The sequence below is a fragment of the Balaenoptera ricei genome, chromosome 15 (genome assembly GCF_028023285.1).
Source record: "Balaenoptera ricei isolate mBalRic1 chromosome 15, mBalRic1.hap2, whole genome shotgun sequence".
Lineage (NCBI taxonomy): Eukaryota > Metazoa > Chordata > Mammalia > Artiodactyla > Balaenopteridae > Balaenoptera > Balaenoptera ricei.
In genome coordinates, this window is record NC_082653.1 from 27,989,679 (window position 1) to 28,002,807 (window position 13,129).

The window sequence follows — 13,129 nt, forward strand, 5'->3', positions numbered from 1 at the left end:
AGCCCAGAGTCAGCTCCTAAGTCTGTGGTCTTTGCAAAGCTCCTGGGTTGCTTTCACATAGTTGGGCCTCAGGCTGCCCCTTAGTAGAATGGGGGAGAATGGAGCTTCCGGCCTGCCCAGGGTTCTCCTAAACGTTTAATAAAGCAATGGTGGGCAAGTGCTTTATTACCGCGGGGGGGGGGGCACCCAGAAAACTGTCACGGTTTGCTCTTTTTCTCCTCCGCCCCATCCTGAGAAAGAAGGATGTTCTTCTATTTCACAGATGGGAAAACTGAGACTCAGAAAAGCAAAATGCTTTTTCCAAGGTGATAGGGAGAGCCAGCCACCGGCATCGCTTTGAGTCTTCGAGCACGGGGCGGGAGGGGTAGGCAGGGGGCGGGGGTGGAAACAAGACACCCCTAGAGAGCCGGGAGGGGTTCCGGGACCGCAAGCGGACCGCACGGAAGGGGTGGGGCGGGGCGCGCTCGGAGGTGACCCCGGGGGGCGGGGCTCAGGGGATGGTGCAATCCCGGGCCTGAGGGCATCAGGCGGTGGCTGATTAGCTCAGGTTTACATCACCCGGGCCGGAGCTGGAGCCCGGCGCTCGGCGCCCCCGAGACATTCGCAGCGGAACTGGCGGCGGCTCCGCACGCGTCCGGCTGCTGGGGACCGAAGCCAGAGCCCGACCCGGAGCCGAGCTCAGCCACGGAGGAGCAGCGCGGGCCACCCCGGGGTGCCTGGGGACTCTGAGCTTGGCCGGCGCCAGGACTCCGTCGCGCGCGAGGGTAGGGTACCCGGCGGGGGGGGGAGGCTGCGGCCGGAGGGGCTGAGGGGCGGCCGGGAGCCTCGGGGTGGCTGGGGTTGCCGCGTGTCACACGTACACACACACACACACACACACACATACACACAACTTTTAAGGAAACCCACGGTCCGGGGAGCGATCTGGGCTGAGTGTTCCCGCCGGGCCCAGGTGACGCGGCCCCGCAGGGCGTGGGGTCGCCGAGCGTGGCCGATCAGGCTGGCGGGAGGATGCGTACCCGCGGGGCGTGGCAGCGTGTCCCGGGGGCGGAGGGTGTGTGGTGTCCGCGTTTGTGTGAGTGTGGGGCGGGTAGGGGAGTTGTGTGGCTGGGTGCGAGGAGGTCTGTGGGGTCACTGGGGGCCGGGGGGAGCCTGTCTACCTGTGGGATGTGTCCGTGCGGATCTGCTGGGGTCCGCGTGGGCCAGTGGGGTCCGGGTGGGGCTGTGTCTCCGGGAACCTTGCGAGCTATGCGGAGGGCTGGGCACCGGGCGGCAGGTGCGGGCCGTGCGGGGACGGGGGTGCCCGTGGGCGGGGGGTGGGGAGGGCGCAGGGTCAAGGGCAGCCAGGACCCGGCGCGAGGGCATGGGCCACGGGTGTGACGGGCCTGACGGCTACCGGTTTGCGAGCTGTAGGATGCGCGCGTATTCTGTTGTTGCCGACTGTGTGTGTTGTACCTGTTGATTCTGGGGCGTGGGGGCGAGGCCTCTTATCTCAGCCCAGGGGCCCAGCCTCCTTCCCTTTGCCCGCCCCTCCGAGGCCCCTCGCCGGCCCTCGGTTTCCGCTGAACCTTCTGCTCCGGGACCCCCGCCCCTCCGCCGCTTCCTCTCCTACGGCTTCCGATCCCGGCTGCCGAGGACTGGGCGAGGCCGCCCACTGCCTTCGCTGTGGGGGCGTGGGGGCGGGGTGGGCGGAGGGGTCAGACTGAGCGTGTGGCCTTGTTGGTATCCGTCCTGCAGTCGTGAGTATGATAGTTGGGAGAGCTCTGTGTGCGTGTGCGTGCACGCTTGCCGGTGGAGGGCGAGGTGTGTGTCTCTTAATGATGTGGGTGCCCCTCTCTGCCCTGTATGTGTGCCTTGGCTGGCTGGCTTGGACAGAGTGTGTTTTGGGGGGGCGTGTGTACACCCGTCTGCCCTGGGTTCTGTGAGTATGTGTGTTTGGTATGACCCGCCCTTATTCCCCTGGGGGTGTCAGGGAACAGCAAGAGGTAGAAATTAGGGGCTGCCTCCATCTTACGGCAGAGATTCTAATCTTGCCCTGCGGCCTGCAAATTCCGTTGTTCACCTATAGACTCAGTTACCCCATCTGTCCAATGGAGCTTATCCCAGGCCCGACCAGGCTCTGAGCCCTGGATAGGGCAAAAGCAGCCTGGGGTGCTGATGTGGCCATGGGAGAGCCACTCCAGGGAGTCTCAGGCTTTGCAGGGCACAAAGCATCTACACAGACAGGGATCATCTTGCTTTACTCTCTGAATAGCCAGTGCAGTAAGGAGTGTCATCCTAACCTCATCCCTGCAGAAGTTTCTGAGACTCCCAAGGGTAGCACTTCAGCATCTTCAGCTGTGAGTAATAATAATAATAATAATAATAATAATAAACCAACAGTAGTGACCATTTCCTGACACCTATCCTGCAACAGGGCCATGTTAATTTATTTGTATTTTCATTTCAACATCACAAAAATCTTATGGAAAAAAAAAAAAATCTTATGGGCTTTGCATCCACTTTACAGATGAGGGAATGGAGGCTCAGGAATTTTGAAGAACTTGCCTAGGGCTCTCCAGCCAGGAAGGGTCTGAGCCAGGATGACATCCAGGGAATATCTGATTACAGTCACCCCCTACTGCATTCTTACCAAGATGGGATTATGGTCTTTCATTCAAGATGGGGGCTCCCTCCCTCCCAAGGCAGCCCATGCATTTGGGAGCCCATGCATTTGGCATGATTGGAGAGATTGGAGAGATCTCTCAGTCAGAGAGCTGACTCTGAGTGATGTTTCCCCCTAATCCTGCCTAGGACTGTTGGGAAGGTCTTCACCTGGCTGAAGTCTATCTCCCTCTCACACCTCATACCTGGGCCGCCTTGTTGCTCATCTGGAGCCTGGATAGGTGGTCAGACGGGTCCTGGAGAGAACCTTTCCTCCCTGACACGCCTTTGCCCTCTCCTCCACCCACCACACACACAGTGACACAGCTGTGCCGGGGGTGGGGGTGGGGAGTGCTTCCTCTGAAGTTGAATGAGTGAATCTTGGGGCTTTGAGAGACCTCCCCTCCTGGCCTCATTCTCACCTGATGGTAAAACTGAGCTGGCTGGTGGACTAACTCTGCATGTAGACAAAGTTCACATTTTAAAAAAGAAGTACACTCCATCTGTTTTGAAATACTCAAGCACTAAATGAATGTGGAATCTTTATTTTAAATTATTGAAATTGAAAATTCCTTTGCCTCCCTACCAAATCCCTTCCTCTCCTGGAGTCTCAGGAGGCCAGAAGCTACTGTGGCCAATTTAGTCTGGGTCCTTCCAGACCTTTTCCTGTGCATTTACACACCTATATATACAAATATGCAGATACATCATATTACATGCTGGTGGGGTTTTTTACATAAATGAGATCATCTTGGGTATATTGTTCAGCAGCTAGCTTTGTTCACTTGACAATAAGTATATTCATTCCAGAACATCCATTCATATGTAAATTCAGTATACACTTCATTGATTCATCATCCTTCATCATCCCTACTCCTCTTCCCCCTCCTTCCATCCCTCCCTACCTTTCAGAGGTAATAGCTGCCTATACTACAGCACTCAACAGATACAGTGCAAAGTCTGTCTTCCTCCCTCTCACCAACCATCAAGTCCATCTCTCCACTGTACTTTTTTTTCACTTAACAGTTCACTCTGGAGATCTTTCCAATTAGCACATAAAGAATTTCCTCAGTCTTTTAAATGGCTACAACTGTTCCACATATAGAGAAACATAATGTATTTAACCAGTCTCCTAATGATGGACATTTAATTGTTTCTATCATATGGGCTGTAGGGATAACCTTGTACTTGCATCATTGCATCAGTATGTAGAGAGTTCCTGGCCTTTTTCAGAGCTGTATGGTATTCCACTGTGTGGTTGTACCATGATGTTTTAACTAGTCTTCTACTGCTGGACAACTGGGGGAATTTCCTGCTTTTTACTGTTAGACACAAGGCTCTGATTAGCAGCCTTTCACATATTTAATTTTTTGGTAGGCATTTTAATTGAAGGATAAATTCCCAGAAGTGGGACACCCAGTCAAGGGTATATGCATTTGTCCATTTAATGCACACCGCCAAGTCACCGTTCATAAAGGCTGTGCAAGTGTATCCTCCTACCAGCAGAGGAAAAGAGGGGACACCAAGCAGCCTTACTTTAGTGCTTTTCTCCCCTTCTTTCTAGATGCGAGCCACCTCTCTGGCTGTTCCTGAGGGTGCCCCCTCCAGGAAGAAGCGGTTGGAGTTGGATGATGACCTAGACGCTGAGTGTCCCACCCAGAAACATGCTCGATGTGGGCCCCAGCCCAGGCTGCCCTCCTGCCAACTGCCCCTGAGCCCACCCCCTGCTCCAGTTCACACCCCTGCTGTGACCGCTGCCTCCAGGCTTGGGCCCTATGTTCTCCTGGAGCCTGAGGAGGGCAGCCGGACCTACCGCACCCTGCACTGCCCCACAGGCACGGAGTACATCTGCAAGGTACGTTCCCCAGGGGCCACTGTCCGCGAGCATCACAGGGGGCTGGGAAAGGATTGCCAGGGCTGAGGGACCGTTATATTAATTTAGTTCTGTTTTTATTGGGGAAGCAACCAGTGAATCCCCAGCTCTCTGTCAAGCTCCAGGCTGGGCTGAAACCGAGAGGTAAACCAGATGGTCCCAGCCCTGGGGGAATTCACAGCTTAGGCCCCATAGTATGATAAATGTTGCTGGGGTGGAGCTTAGGGGCCATGAGAGCACAGAGAAGCCTCTAGTATATTCAAAGGCAGAGTCAGAAAAGGCTGAGTAGGAGTCAGCCAGGGAAAAGTGGGAGAAGGGAGTTCCAGGCAGGGGAAACAGCTATGCAGAGGCCTACAGGAGTGAGAGCATGGCACTTCAGAGAATTAAAAGGACTTCATTATGGCCGGAGTGGAGAGGGGGTGCAGACAGGGCCAGCAGATGAGAGCTGGCAGCCACTGGTTGTGAAAGCATTAGGAAGAAGCCCCCACTAGGCTGTGGGGAGCCATTTAAAGTATGTGCACAAGAGTAGGATGAGATATGATAGACATCAGAACTCCTGGGAACCTGGAGGTCATTGGGCCTACTGGTGGCCATTTTACAGATGGAAAGACTGAGGTCAAGAGAGGAGAAGGGCCATGCATGAAGCCACATGGCATCAAGCCTGGATCCTAGGGCATAGTCCAGGGTTCCTGACAGAAATCAGAGTTCTTGGCAGAATTCAGGCAACAGGCAGGGCCAAGTGACCCATACAGGACACTGCCAGGTCTCAGCTCACAAGGACAGAGACGAGAAAGCATAATCGTAGGTGTTTACTATGCACCAGGTTGATTGTCTAGTCTGCATCACTCCTCTAATCTTCACACAGTCTATGAGGTAGTTACTATTATTGGGCCCATTCTATAGAGAGAGGACAGGCTCTGAGGTTCAGAAAGCTGTGGTTACTTGCCACATCACAAAGCCAGGAGGTGTCGGAGCTGAGATTGGGCCCAAGCAGGTTAAGCCCAGAGCCGTGGGCCCCATGCTAGGACAGGTGGTTCAGATACAAGCAAGGCAGGTTTGCTCTGGTGGGCAGGGGTAAGGAGGATAGGGAGACCCAGGTACACAGGGAGGGGTAGAAGGGGGCTGGGTCCCCTTGGGAAGGCACAGAGAGGCAGAGGGACTGAAGCTTCCATCCAACTGGGAGGAGCAGCAATGGTGGTTCCAGCTCCTGCTGATGGGGGTGCAGCGGGCAGGGCCAGATCTGGACATCACACTGGGCCCTGGGCTGCCTGATGCTGGTCACCAGGGCTACCCCAGGTGCTCTAAGGAACCCCTGAACTCTGGGTGCCCTTCCTGCAGCACCACAGGTTTTTTTCTGTTCCCCTGGGGAGGGAGGTCCATGCTGAGAGGAACAACCATGGCAAGCTGGAGCCAGAAGCACCATGCTTTCACATGGCCCTAGATATTCAGGAACATTTAAAGAAATCTGCTGGGATGTGCCTGTTCCTATGTCCAGCGTGAACTGTGGGGGCCGACCTGCCGTTTCCACATTGCCTAGGCTTTTCTGGTCGGTGTATAGAAAGATCTACATCCTGTCTTCCTAGATTATCGCCTTATTCATTAATTCAACAAACTCTCAGTGAGCACTTGTACGTGCCGTGCACCATGCACCATGTACCATGCTGTGGCTCAAAAGTAGACCAAGCTCTGCCGCCACAGTTCATGCTCGGGGTGAATAAGTAAAATATACGTCAGGTGATCTTAACTGCTTATGGAGAGAAGCTAGGAGCTGGGAGAGAAGGGAGTGGGGAGGGGAAGGGGTGAAGGTGATCTTAGCTGGGAAGTCCAGAAAGACCTATCTGAGGAGGTGACTTTGAGCAGTGACTTGCACTGGGGGAGCCAGCCCTGTGGGTATCTAGAGGAGAACATTCAGGTGGCAGGAAAAGCAAGTGCAAATGCTCAGAGGCAGGGATGCGCTTGCCCTGACTTTTAAAAAAGTCTGCGTTTTTGGATTATTGCCTCCAAGCCACCCCAACTGTTTTGTTTTGTTTTAACACATCTACTTACATTTTTTCATGGATTAAATACGTATATGCTTTATTTATTTATTTTTATTTTCTGTGTGTCATAGACAAAATAACAAGCAAAGGGTTTAAAGGCAGATAAACCAAAGTGAGTAGACTGCTCTACCACTGATTAGCTGTGTGGCTTCCAAGTCACCTTCCTCTGAACATCCTTTCAGGACTATGGCAAGGTTTCCATCTAATGTCCATAAAACCCCTAGCATCTTTCCCCACAACCTCCCCACTCTCACCACGGGGCCCACCTTCCTCCCCCACCCCATTCCAGTCATACTGGTCTTTGGCTGGGTTTCTAGAGCAGCTCAGGTTCTTTCCTGCCTCAGGGCCTTTGCACTGCCTGTGCCTCCCACCTAGAAAGCTTATCCCTTGGGCACCTCAATCATTCAGGTCACTTCCTCAGAGTCCCTTCCGGACTACACTTTTTAAAATAGGTGCCCCCTGCCAGAATACTCTTTATTCCAGCATTCCTTTGCAATTCTTATCAGAATTTGTAAGTATTTAGTTTTTTTGGCCTGTTTACTCTCTCATGTATTGGACTATGGGCACCAGGAGGGCAGGGACCGTGGCTGTCAGTCAAGTTAGCGCCCCAGTGGCTGGTACAGGTAGGCATTCAATGCCTGCTTGTGGAATAAAGGAAAGGGTGGGTGGGCAGTGAATCCTAGAGAATGGTAGCCATATTGATGATGAGGAGAAGGATGAGTTACTTCTGCATTATCTGCCCTTTTGGACTCCCTCTGTTTGGGGGGGTTATTTTTGTTCAGGTTACCTGTTATTTTTTTTTTTTTTTAATTTATTTATTTATTTTATTTTTGGCTGTGTTGGGTCTTCGTTCCTGTGCGAGGGCTTTCTCCAGTTGCGGCAAGCGGGGGCCACTCTTCATCGCGGTGCGCGGGCCTCTCACTATCGCGGCCTCTCTTGTTGCGGAGCACAGGCTCCAGACGCGCAGGCTCAGTAGTTGTGGCTCACGGGCCTAGTTGCTCCGCGGCATGTGGAATCTTCCCAGACCAGGGCTCGAACCCGTGTCCCCTGCATTGGCAGGCAGACTCTCAACCACTGCGCCACCAGGGAAGCCCCTGTTATTTTTAATTATCTGAGGTTTAAGGCCATATGAGCTCGCAGCTAAGAGCACAGATGATGGAGAACAGGGATTCAATCCCAGCTCTGTCCCTTGCTGGCCATGTGGCCCTCCGCTTGGTCAGGATTGAGTGACCTGCTGCTGAAACGCTGGGGCACAAGGCCCAGCACACAGTAGTGTCTAAAGGGTTGGCTGTGACCGGCTGCAAGGCCGACCTGGGCCCCACGGGGTCCCCACCCACGTTCACACCATGCTCCCACAGGTGTACCCAGCCTGCGAGGCCCTGGCGGTGCTGGAGCCCTACTCACGGCTGCCCCACCACGGCCATGTGGCCCGGCCGGTGGAGGTCCTGACAGGCACGCGGCACCTCTATGCCTTCTTCCCGCGGCCGCATGGGGACATGCACAGCCTGGTGCGCCGCCGGCGGCGCCTCCTGGAGCCCGAGGCCGCCGCGCTCTTCCGCCAGATGGCCGCCACCCTGGCGCACTGCCACCAGCACGGGCTGGTCCTGCGCGACCTCAAGCTGCAGCGCTTTGTCTTTACTGACCCGGAGAGGTGAGCATGGCCACGGATAAGGCCTTGACTGATGTTCTGGTCACAGTTAGATTGAGGTAATGCATTTTTGGCAGAATACCACAGAAGCCATAGGGCCTTCTCAGCCCATCCTATCAGGAGATACAGGCTGCTGATACGGATTGCTGTGATGTTAACCTCAATCTTTGGTTAAGGTGGCTTCTGCCAAGTTTCTCCACTGGAAGTTTCCTAATTTACCATTTATAATTAATAAATACCTTGGGCAATACCTCGTAATTAATCAGTACTTTGAGGTTCTTTGGGGCTCTGCATGTAAATATCCTGTTTCTCCTTAAACTTTCACCCACTAATTTCAGCCACCATCCATTCTGCCTGTAGCAGTTATTCCTAGGATGTTTGCCTGAAGGTGGTTTTCTATTTTCTTTTACATTCTATACTAAAATGAACATGTTTTTAGTAAGAAGTAGAATGTAAATTTTATAATGATTTTTAAGCTAATACACAGCTTCAAATAATTTTGAGTTTAGGGTGAGTACAACACCCCCAGACCACCACCCAGAAGTGAGAAAAGTACTTTCTTCCCTTTTCAAGGCAATAGTTTGAGAAGCACCATCAGAAGAGGGATGGTGGAATCAGGCAAACCTGGGTTCAAATTCTGGTTCTACTTTTTATTTTTATTTTATTTTTTTAAATTTATTTTTATATTTATTTTGGCTGTGTTGGGTCTTTGTTTCTGTGCGAGGGCTTTCTCTAGTTGCGGCAAGCGGGGGCCACTCTTCATCACAGTGCGCAGGCAGGCCTCTCACTATCGTGGCCTCTCTTGTTGCGGAGCACAGCCTCCAGACGCGCAGGCTCAGTAGTTGTGGCTCACGGGCCCAGTTGCTCCGCGGCATGTGGGATCTTCCCAGACCAGGGCTCGAACCCGTGTGCCCTGCATTGGCAGGCAGATTCTCAACCACTGCGCCACCAGGGAAGCCTGGTTCTACTTTTTAACTTGCAATTTGTCCTTGAGCAATGGCTTCACCTGCCTGAACCTTGACTTCCTTATCTGAAAAATGGGCCAATAATGCTAACACCTCAGCCCACCCCCTGTGCAGTGATTCACAGGACTAGTCAGCGTTTTCAGACAGGCACCCAAGAAGTGGTGCCATGGGAACAAGATTAATAGCAGTGGTAATAGTATGCTTCCTATTAAAGTAGTCTAGAGTGCTCTGTGGGAGTTATTTATTTATTTATAATTAATTAATTAATTTATTTTTGGCTGTGTTGGGTCTTCGTTTCTGTGTGAGGGCTTTCTCTAGTTGTGGCGAGCGGGGGCTACTATTTGTTGCGGTGCGCGGGCTTCTCATTGCTGTGGCTTCTCTTGTTGCCAAGCACAGGCTCTAGGCGCGTGGGCTTCAGTAGTTGTGGCACGTGGGTTCAGTAGTTGTGGCTCACGGGCTCTAGAGCGCAAGCTCAGTAGTTATGGCACACGGGCTTAGTTCCTCCGCAGCATGTGGGATCTTCCCAGACCAGGGCTCGAACCCATGTCCCCTGCACTGGCAGGCGGATTCTTAACCACGGAGCCACCAGGGAAGCCCCGTGGGAGTTATTTAAAGCAGAAGTTGCAAATGGTGGTCTACATACACTTTTTATTTTTGGCCCAAATTCCTGTTCGTTTGTGTTTTTAATTAAAATTGCTTGCGGGAATCCGCTGATGGTCCAGTGGTTGGGACTCTAGGCTTCCACTGCGGGGGCCCCGAGTTCGATCCCTGGTCAGGGAACTGGGATCCCACAGGCCATGCGGCACGGCCAAATAAATAATAAAAAATAAAAAAAATAAAGGGACTTCCCTGGTGGTCCAGTGGTTAAGACTCCATGCTCCCAATGCCGGGGGCCCCCGTTCGATCCCTGGTCAGGGAACTAGATCCCACATACCTCAACTAAGCCCGCGCACCGCAAATACTGGGCCCGCGCCACAACTAGAGAGCCCGTGCACCACAATAAAGACCCAGTGCAGCCAAAATTAATTAATTAATTTAAAAAATAAATAAAATTGGTTGCTAACTTTTTAAAAGCCGGGATTGTTTTCATTAAAATATGATCTCTGACTTCTCTTGTGGAAAAGGGGACCATGGAGCCACCCTGGGAACTACATAAGCAGCTCATAGCGCTGGCTGTGGGCTGGAGAGAGCCAGGATTCAATCCCAGCCCTGCTCCCCGTGGCTGCAAAATGGCCTCTTCCTCATCGGTTGTATGAGGGTGAAATGACATACACCAGGTAGAAGCTTAGCCCAGGGTCATGTTCGCAGTGGACACTCCAAATATTGACTGTAATGTTGTTAGTGGTGCCCTTTTTAGGCAGGATTTGTGCTGAGATAGTTGGCACAGTCCCCACTTCCTACTTCTAATTGTGTTACCTGCCTAGACCCTAAGTTTGCATCTGGTTTAATAGAGGCTTAATGCCCTCAGCCACCTGAGTACGCACCTCCCCACACCGGGCCCCCGCCCCAGAGACAGTCGGGAAATGTGTTCCTCTCAGAGTCCTAGTTCAAATTTAATTGCTCTGTGACCTTAAGACATGACTTAATCTCTCTGAGCCTAGACTTCCTCATCTGTAATACGGGATTAATCATCCAGCCTCACAGGACTGGCTCATGTCTGGCAAATGCCAGCGGGCATTTGGGAAATGGGTGCCATTAAGTGTGACAATGTGGGGTGGTGGCGTGGGGGGGTCCCACTATCTGACCCCCCGTCTCTCCCCCTGCACAGGACAAAACTGGTGCTGGAGAACCTGGAGGATGCCTGCGTGCTGACCGGGCCTGACGACTCCTTGTGGGACAAGCACGCGTGCCCAGCCTATGTGGGCCCCGAGATCCTCAGTTCCCGGCCATCCTACTCCGGCAAGGCAGCAGACGTCTGGAGCCTGGGTGTGGCACTCTTCACCATGCTGGCTGGCCACTACCCCTTCCAGGACTCAGAGCCTGCCCTGCTCTTTGGCAAGATCCGCCGTGGGGCCTTCGCCCTGCCCGAGGGCCTCTCGGCCCCGGCCCGCTGCCTGGTCCGCTGCCTCCTCCGAAGGGAGCCAGCTGAGCGGCTCACGGCCTCAGGCATCCTGCAGCACCCTTGGCTGCGGGAGAATGTGATCCCTACACCCCCCTCGCGATCCAGCCTCTGCGAGGCTGACCAGGTGGTCCCAGAAGGGCTGGGGCTGGAGGAGGCGGAGGAGGAGGGAGAGAGAGATGTGGGTCTCTACGGCTAACGCCACCCTACTGGACTCTCAGCCTCAGACTGCCAGTTGAGGCTGGGGTATCTCTAAGCTCTCTCCTGCCTCTTTGAACTGAGCCGAGCCTTAAGTGCCTTCTGGGAGGGAGAGAGGAGGAGGTGTGTGTGGAGCGTGCTGGTTGCACACAGCTGTGCACAGGAGCTCGTGCCTCACCGAGTCCTCGGGCGCTCGCTGTGCCAAGCGCCGCTCCCAGTGCTGGGAACACAGCAGTGATCGACAGAGACAGAAGTCCTGCTCACAGAGTTGACAACACTTTCCATGCTCACCGGGCAGTGTCTACACTGAGCACCCACAGTGCAGGTATCGGCATCCACTCATGCTGATGCCCAGGTACCTCTGACATGGGACAGTCCCTTTCACAAACAACCCAGCTGCCTTTGTGTCTTGCACCTTTTCAGAGAAAGGGAAGCATCCCTGTGCCAAAGGCTCCAGGCCTCTCCCCTATAACTCAGGACTCTAGAGCCCAGACCGTGCTGGGAATTGTGCTCCCAGCAGCTCTGTCCTCTTGGTCAAGGGCTTCTCCACCCAGGCCTGAGCCAAGGATTTGGGCTGGAAGATTAAGAGTGCAAATGGTGAGGCTGGTCCTCATCTAACTCAAAAGAGTAGTTTGGAGTGATGGGCCAGGCCTGTCCACCTCAGTGGCCCCTGACCTGAGCACCAGAGTTGGGTGCCAGGATCAGGCAGGTTCTGTCCCCTGGCCTCCTGAAAAGTCCCAAGCTCTGTTCTGGGGACACTTGGGGTCCAGGACCCTATATCAACACTGTGGGTTTTCGATGCCATGAGTATATGTTTTTATCTTGTGCCTAATAAAGGAATTACGAAGTACTGTCATTTCTCCTGGTTATTTCATCCATCTTCTCCCCATCTCTTACGAGTTTTCCCTGCCTCCAAACCAGCCCCAGGGTGAAAGGCCAGAGGCCTTGTGTGTCAATCTCAGCTGAGTGGTTCATGAGAACAGAAGACCCAGTAGGTCTTCCCTCATTCCCTCTGTTCCTTCTGGATGTCTTGGTGTCTCAGGATACTTTTTGGCTGCATGTAACTGAAACCGTGAGTTAAAGTGGCTTTAAAAAGAAGCAAACGTATTTCACACAAAGCAAGAGGTCCACAGGCGGGGAGTGGGCTTCAGGGCCGGTTGATTTGGCTCTCAGAGCTGTTAGCAAGGACCTGGTTCCCTAGGCTCATTCTGTCTCTTTGCTCTGTTGTCCCAGGTAACTGCTGGCACAGTGGCTACAGCAGTACCAGGTGTCACATGAGAGAGATCCATGACCAGAGGAGGAAGGAGGGTGGCATGCTAGTACTTGAGATCTCAGTACTCTGGAGTCAGGCTATGTGGAATTAAATCCTGGCTCCAACACTCACTAGCTGTTTGACCCTCGGCAAGTTTCTTAATCACGCTATACCTCAGATTCTTAATCTGTAAAATGAGGGATAATAATACCTAACTCAAGAGAATCAAATGGGTTATTTTAGCTAAAGCACTTCCAATAAACAGTGGCTGGCATAACAAGTCCTCAATCAGAGTTAGCTGTTCTCTCTATAGCTCTTCCATGGGGATGGGGAAATCTTTCCCAGGAGCACTCCTAACAGACGTTTTGGCCAGAACTGGGCCACTGTGACCTCTCCTGACCAATCACCAGCAACGGAAATGCAATTATCTTAATTAATCATACCAGTTCTCC

At 53.1% G+C, this 13,129-nt stretch overlaps 1 protein-coding gene across 1 annotated transcript; it reads left to right on the forward strand.

Moving 5' to 3' along the window:
* Positions 1-522: 522 nt before the first annotated feature.
* Positions 523-12,267, forward strand: TRIB3 (tribbles pseudokinase 3). The gene is made up of 4 exons (XM_059896531.1): positions 523-764; positions 4,208-4,498; positions 7,914-8,206; positions 10,937-12,267. Exons 2-4 carry the CDS (start codon positions 4,208-4,210, stop codon positions 11,424-11,426), a joined length of 1,074 nt encoding a protein of 357 aa, XP_059752514.1. The 5' UTR covers positions 523-764; the 3' UTR covers positions 11,427-12,267.
* Positions 12,268-13,129: the final 862 nt, after the last annotated feature.

Coding starts and splice junctions, on each gene's coding strand:
- TRIB3 (XM_059896531.1), top strand. CDS start 4,208: ATGCGAGCCACCTCTCTGGCTGTTCCTGAGGGTGCCCCCTCCAGGAAG. Junction 4,499..7,913: donor GCACGGAGTACATCTGCAAG/GTACGTTCCCCA, acceptor ATGCTCCCACAG/GTGTACCCAGCCTGCGAGGC. Junction 8,207..10,936: donor GTCTTTACTGACCCGGAGAG/GTGAGCATGGCC, acceptor CCCCCTGCACAG/GACAAAACTGGTGCTGGAGA.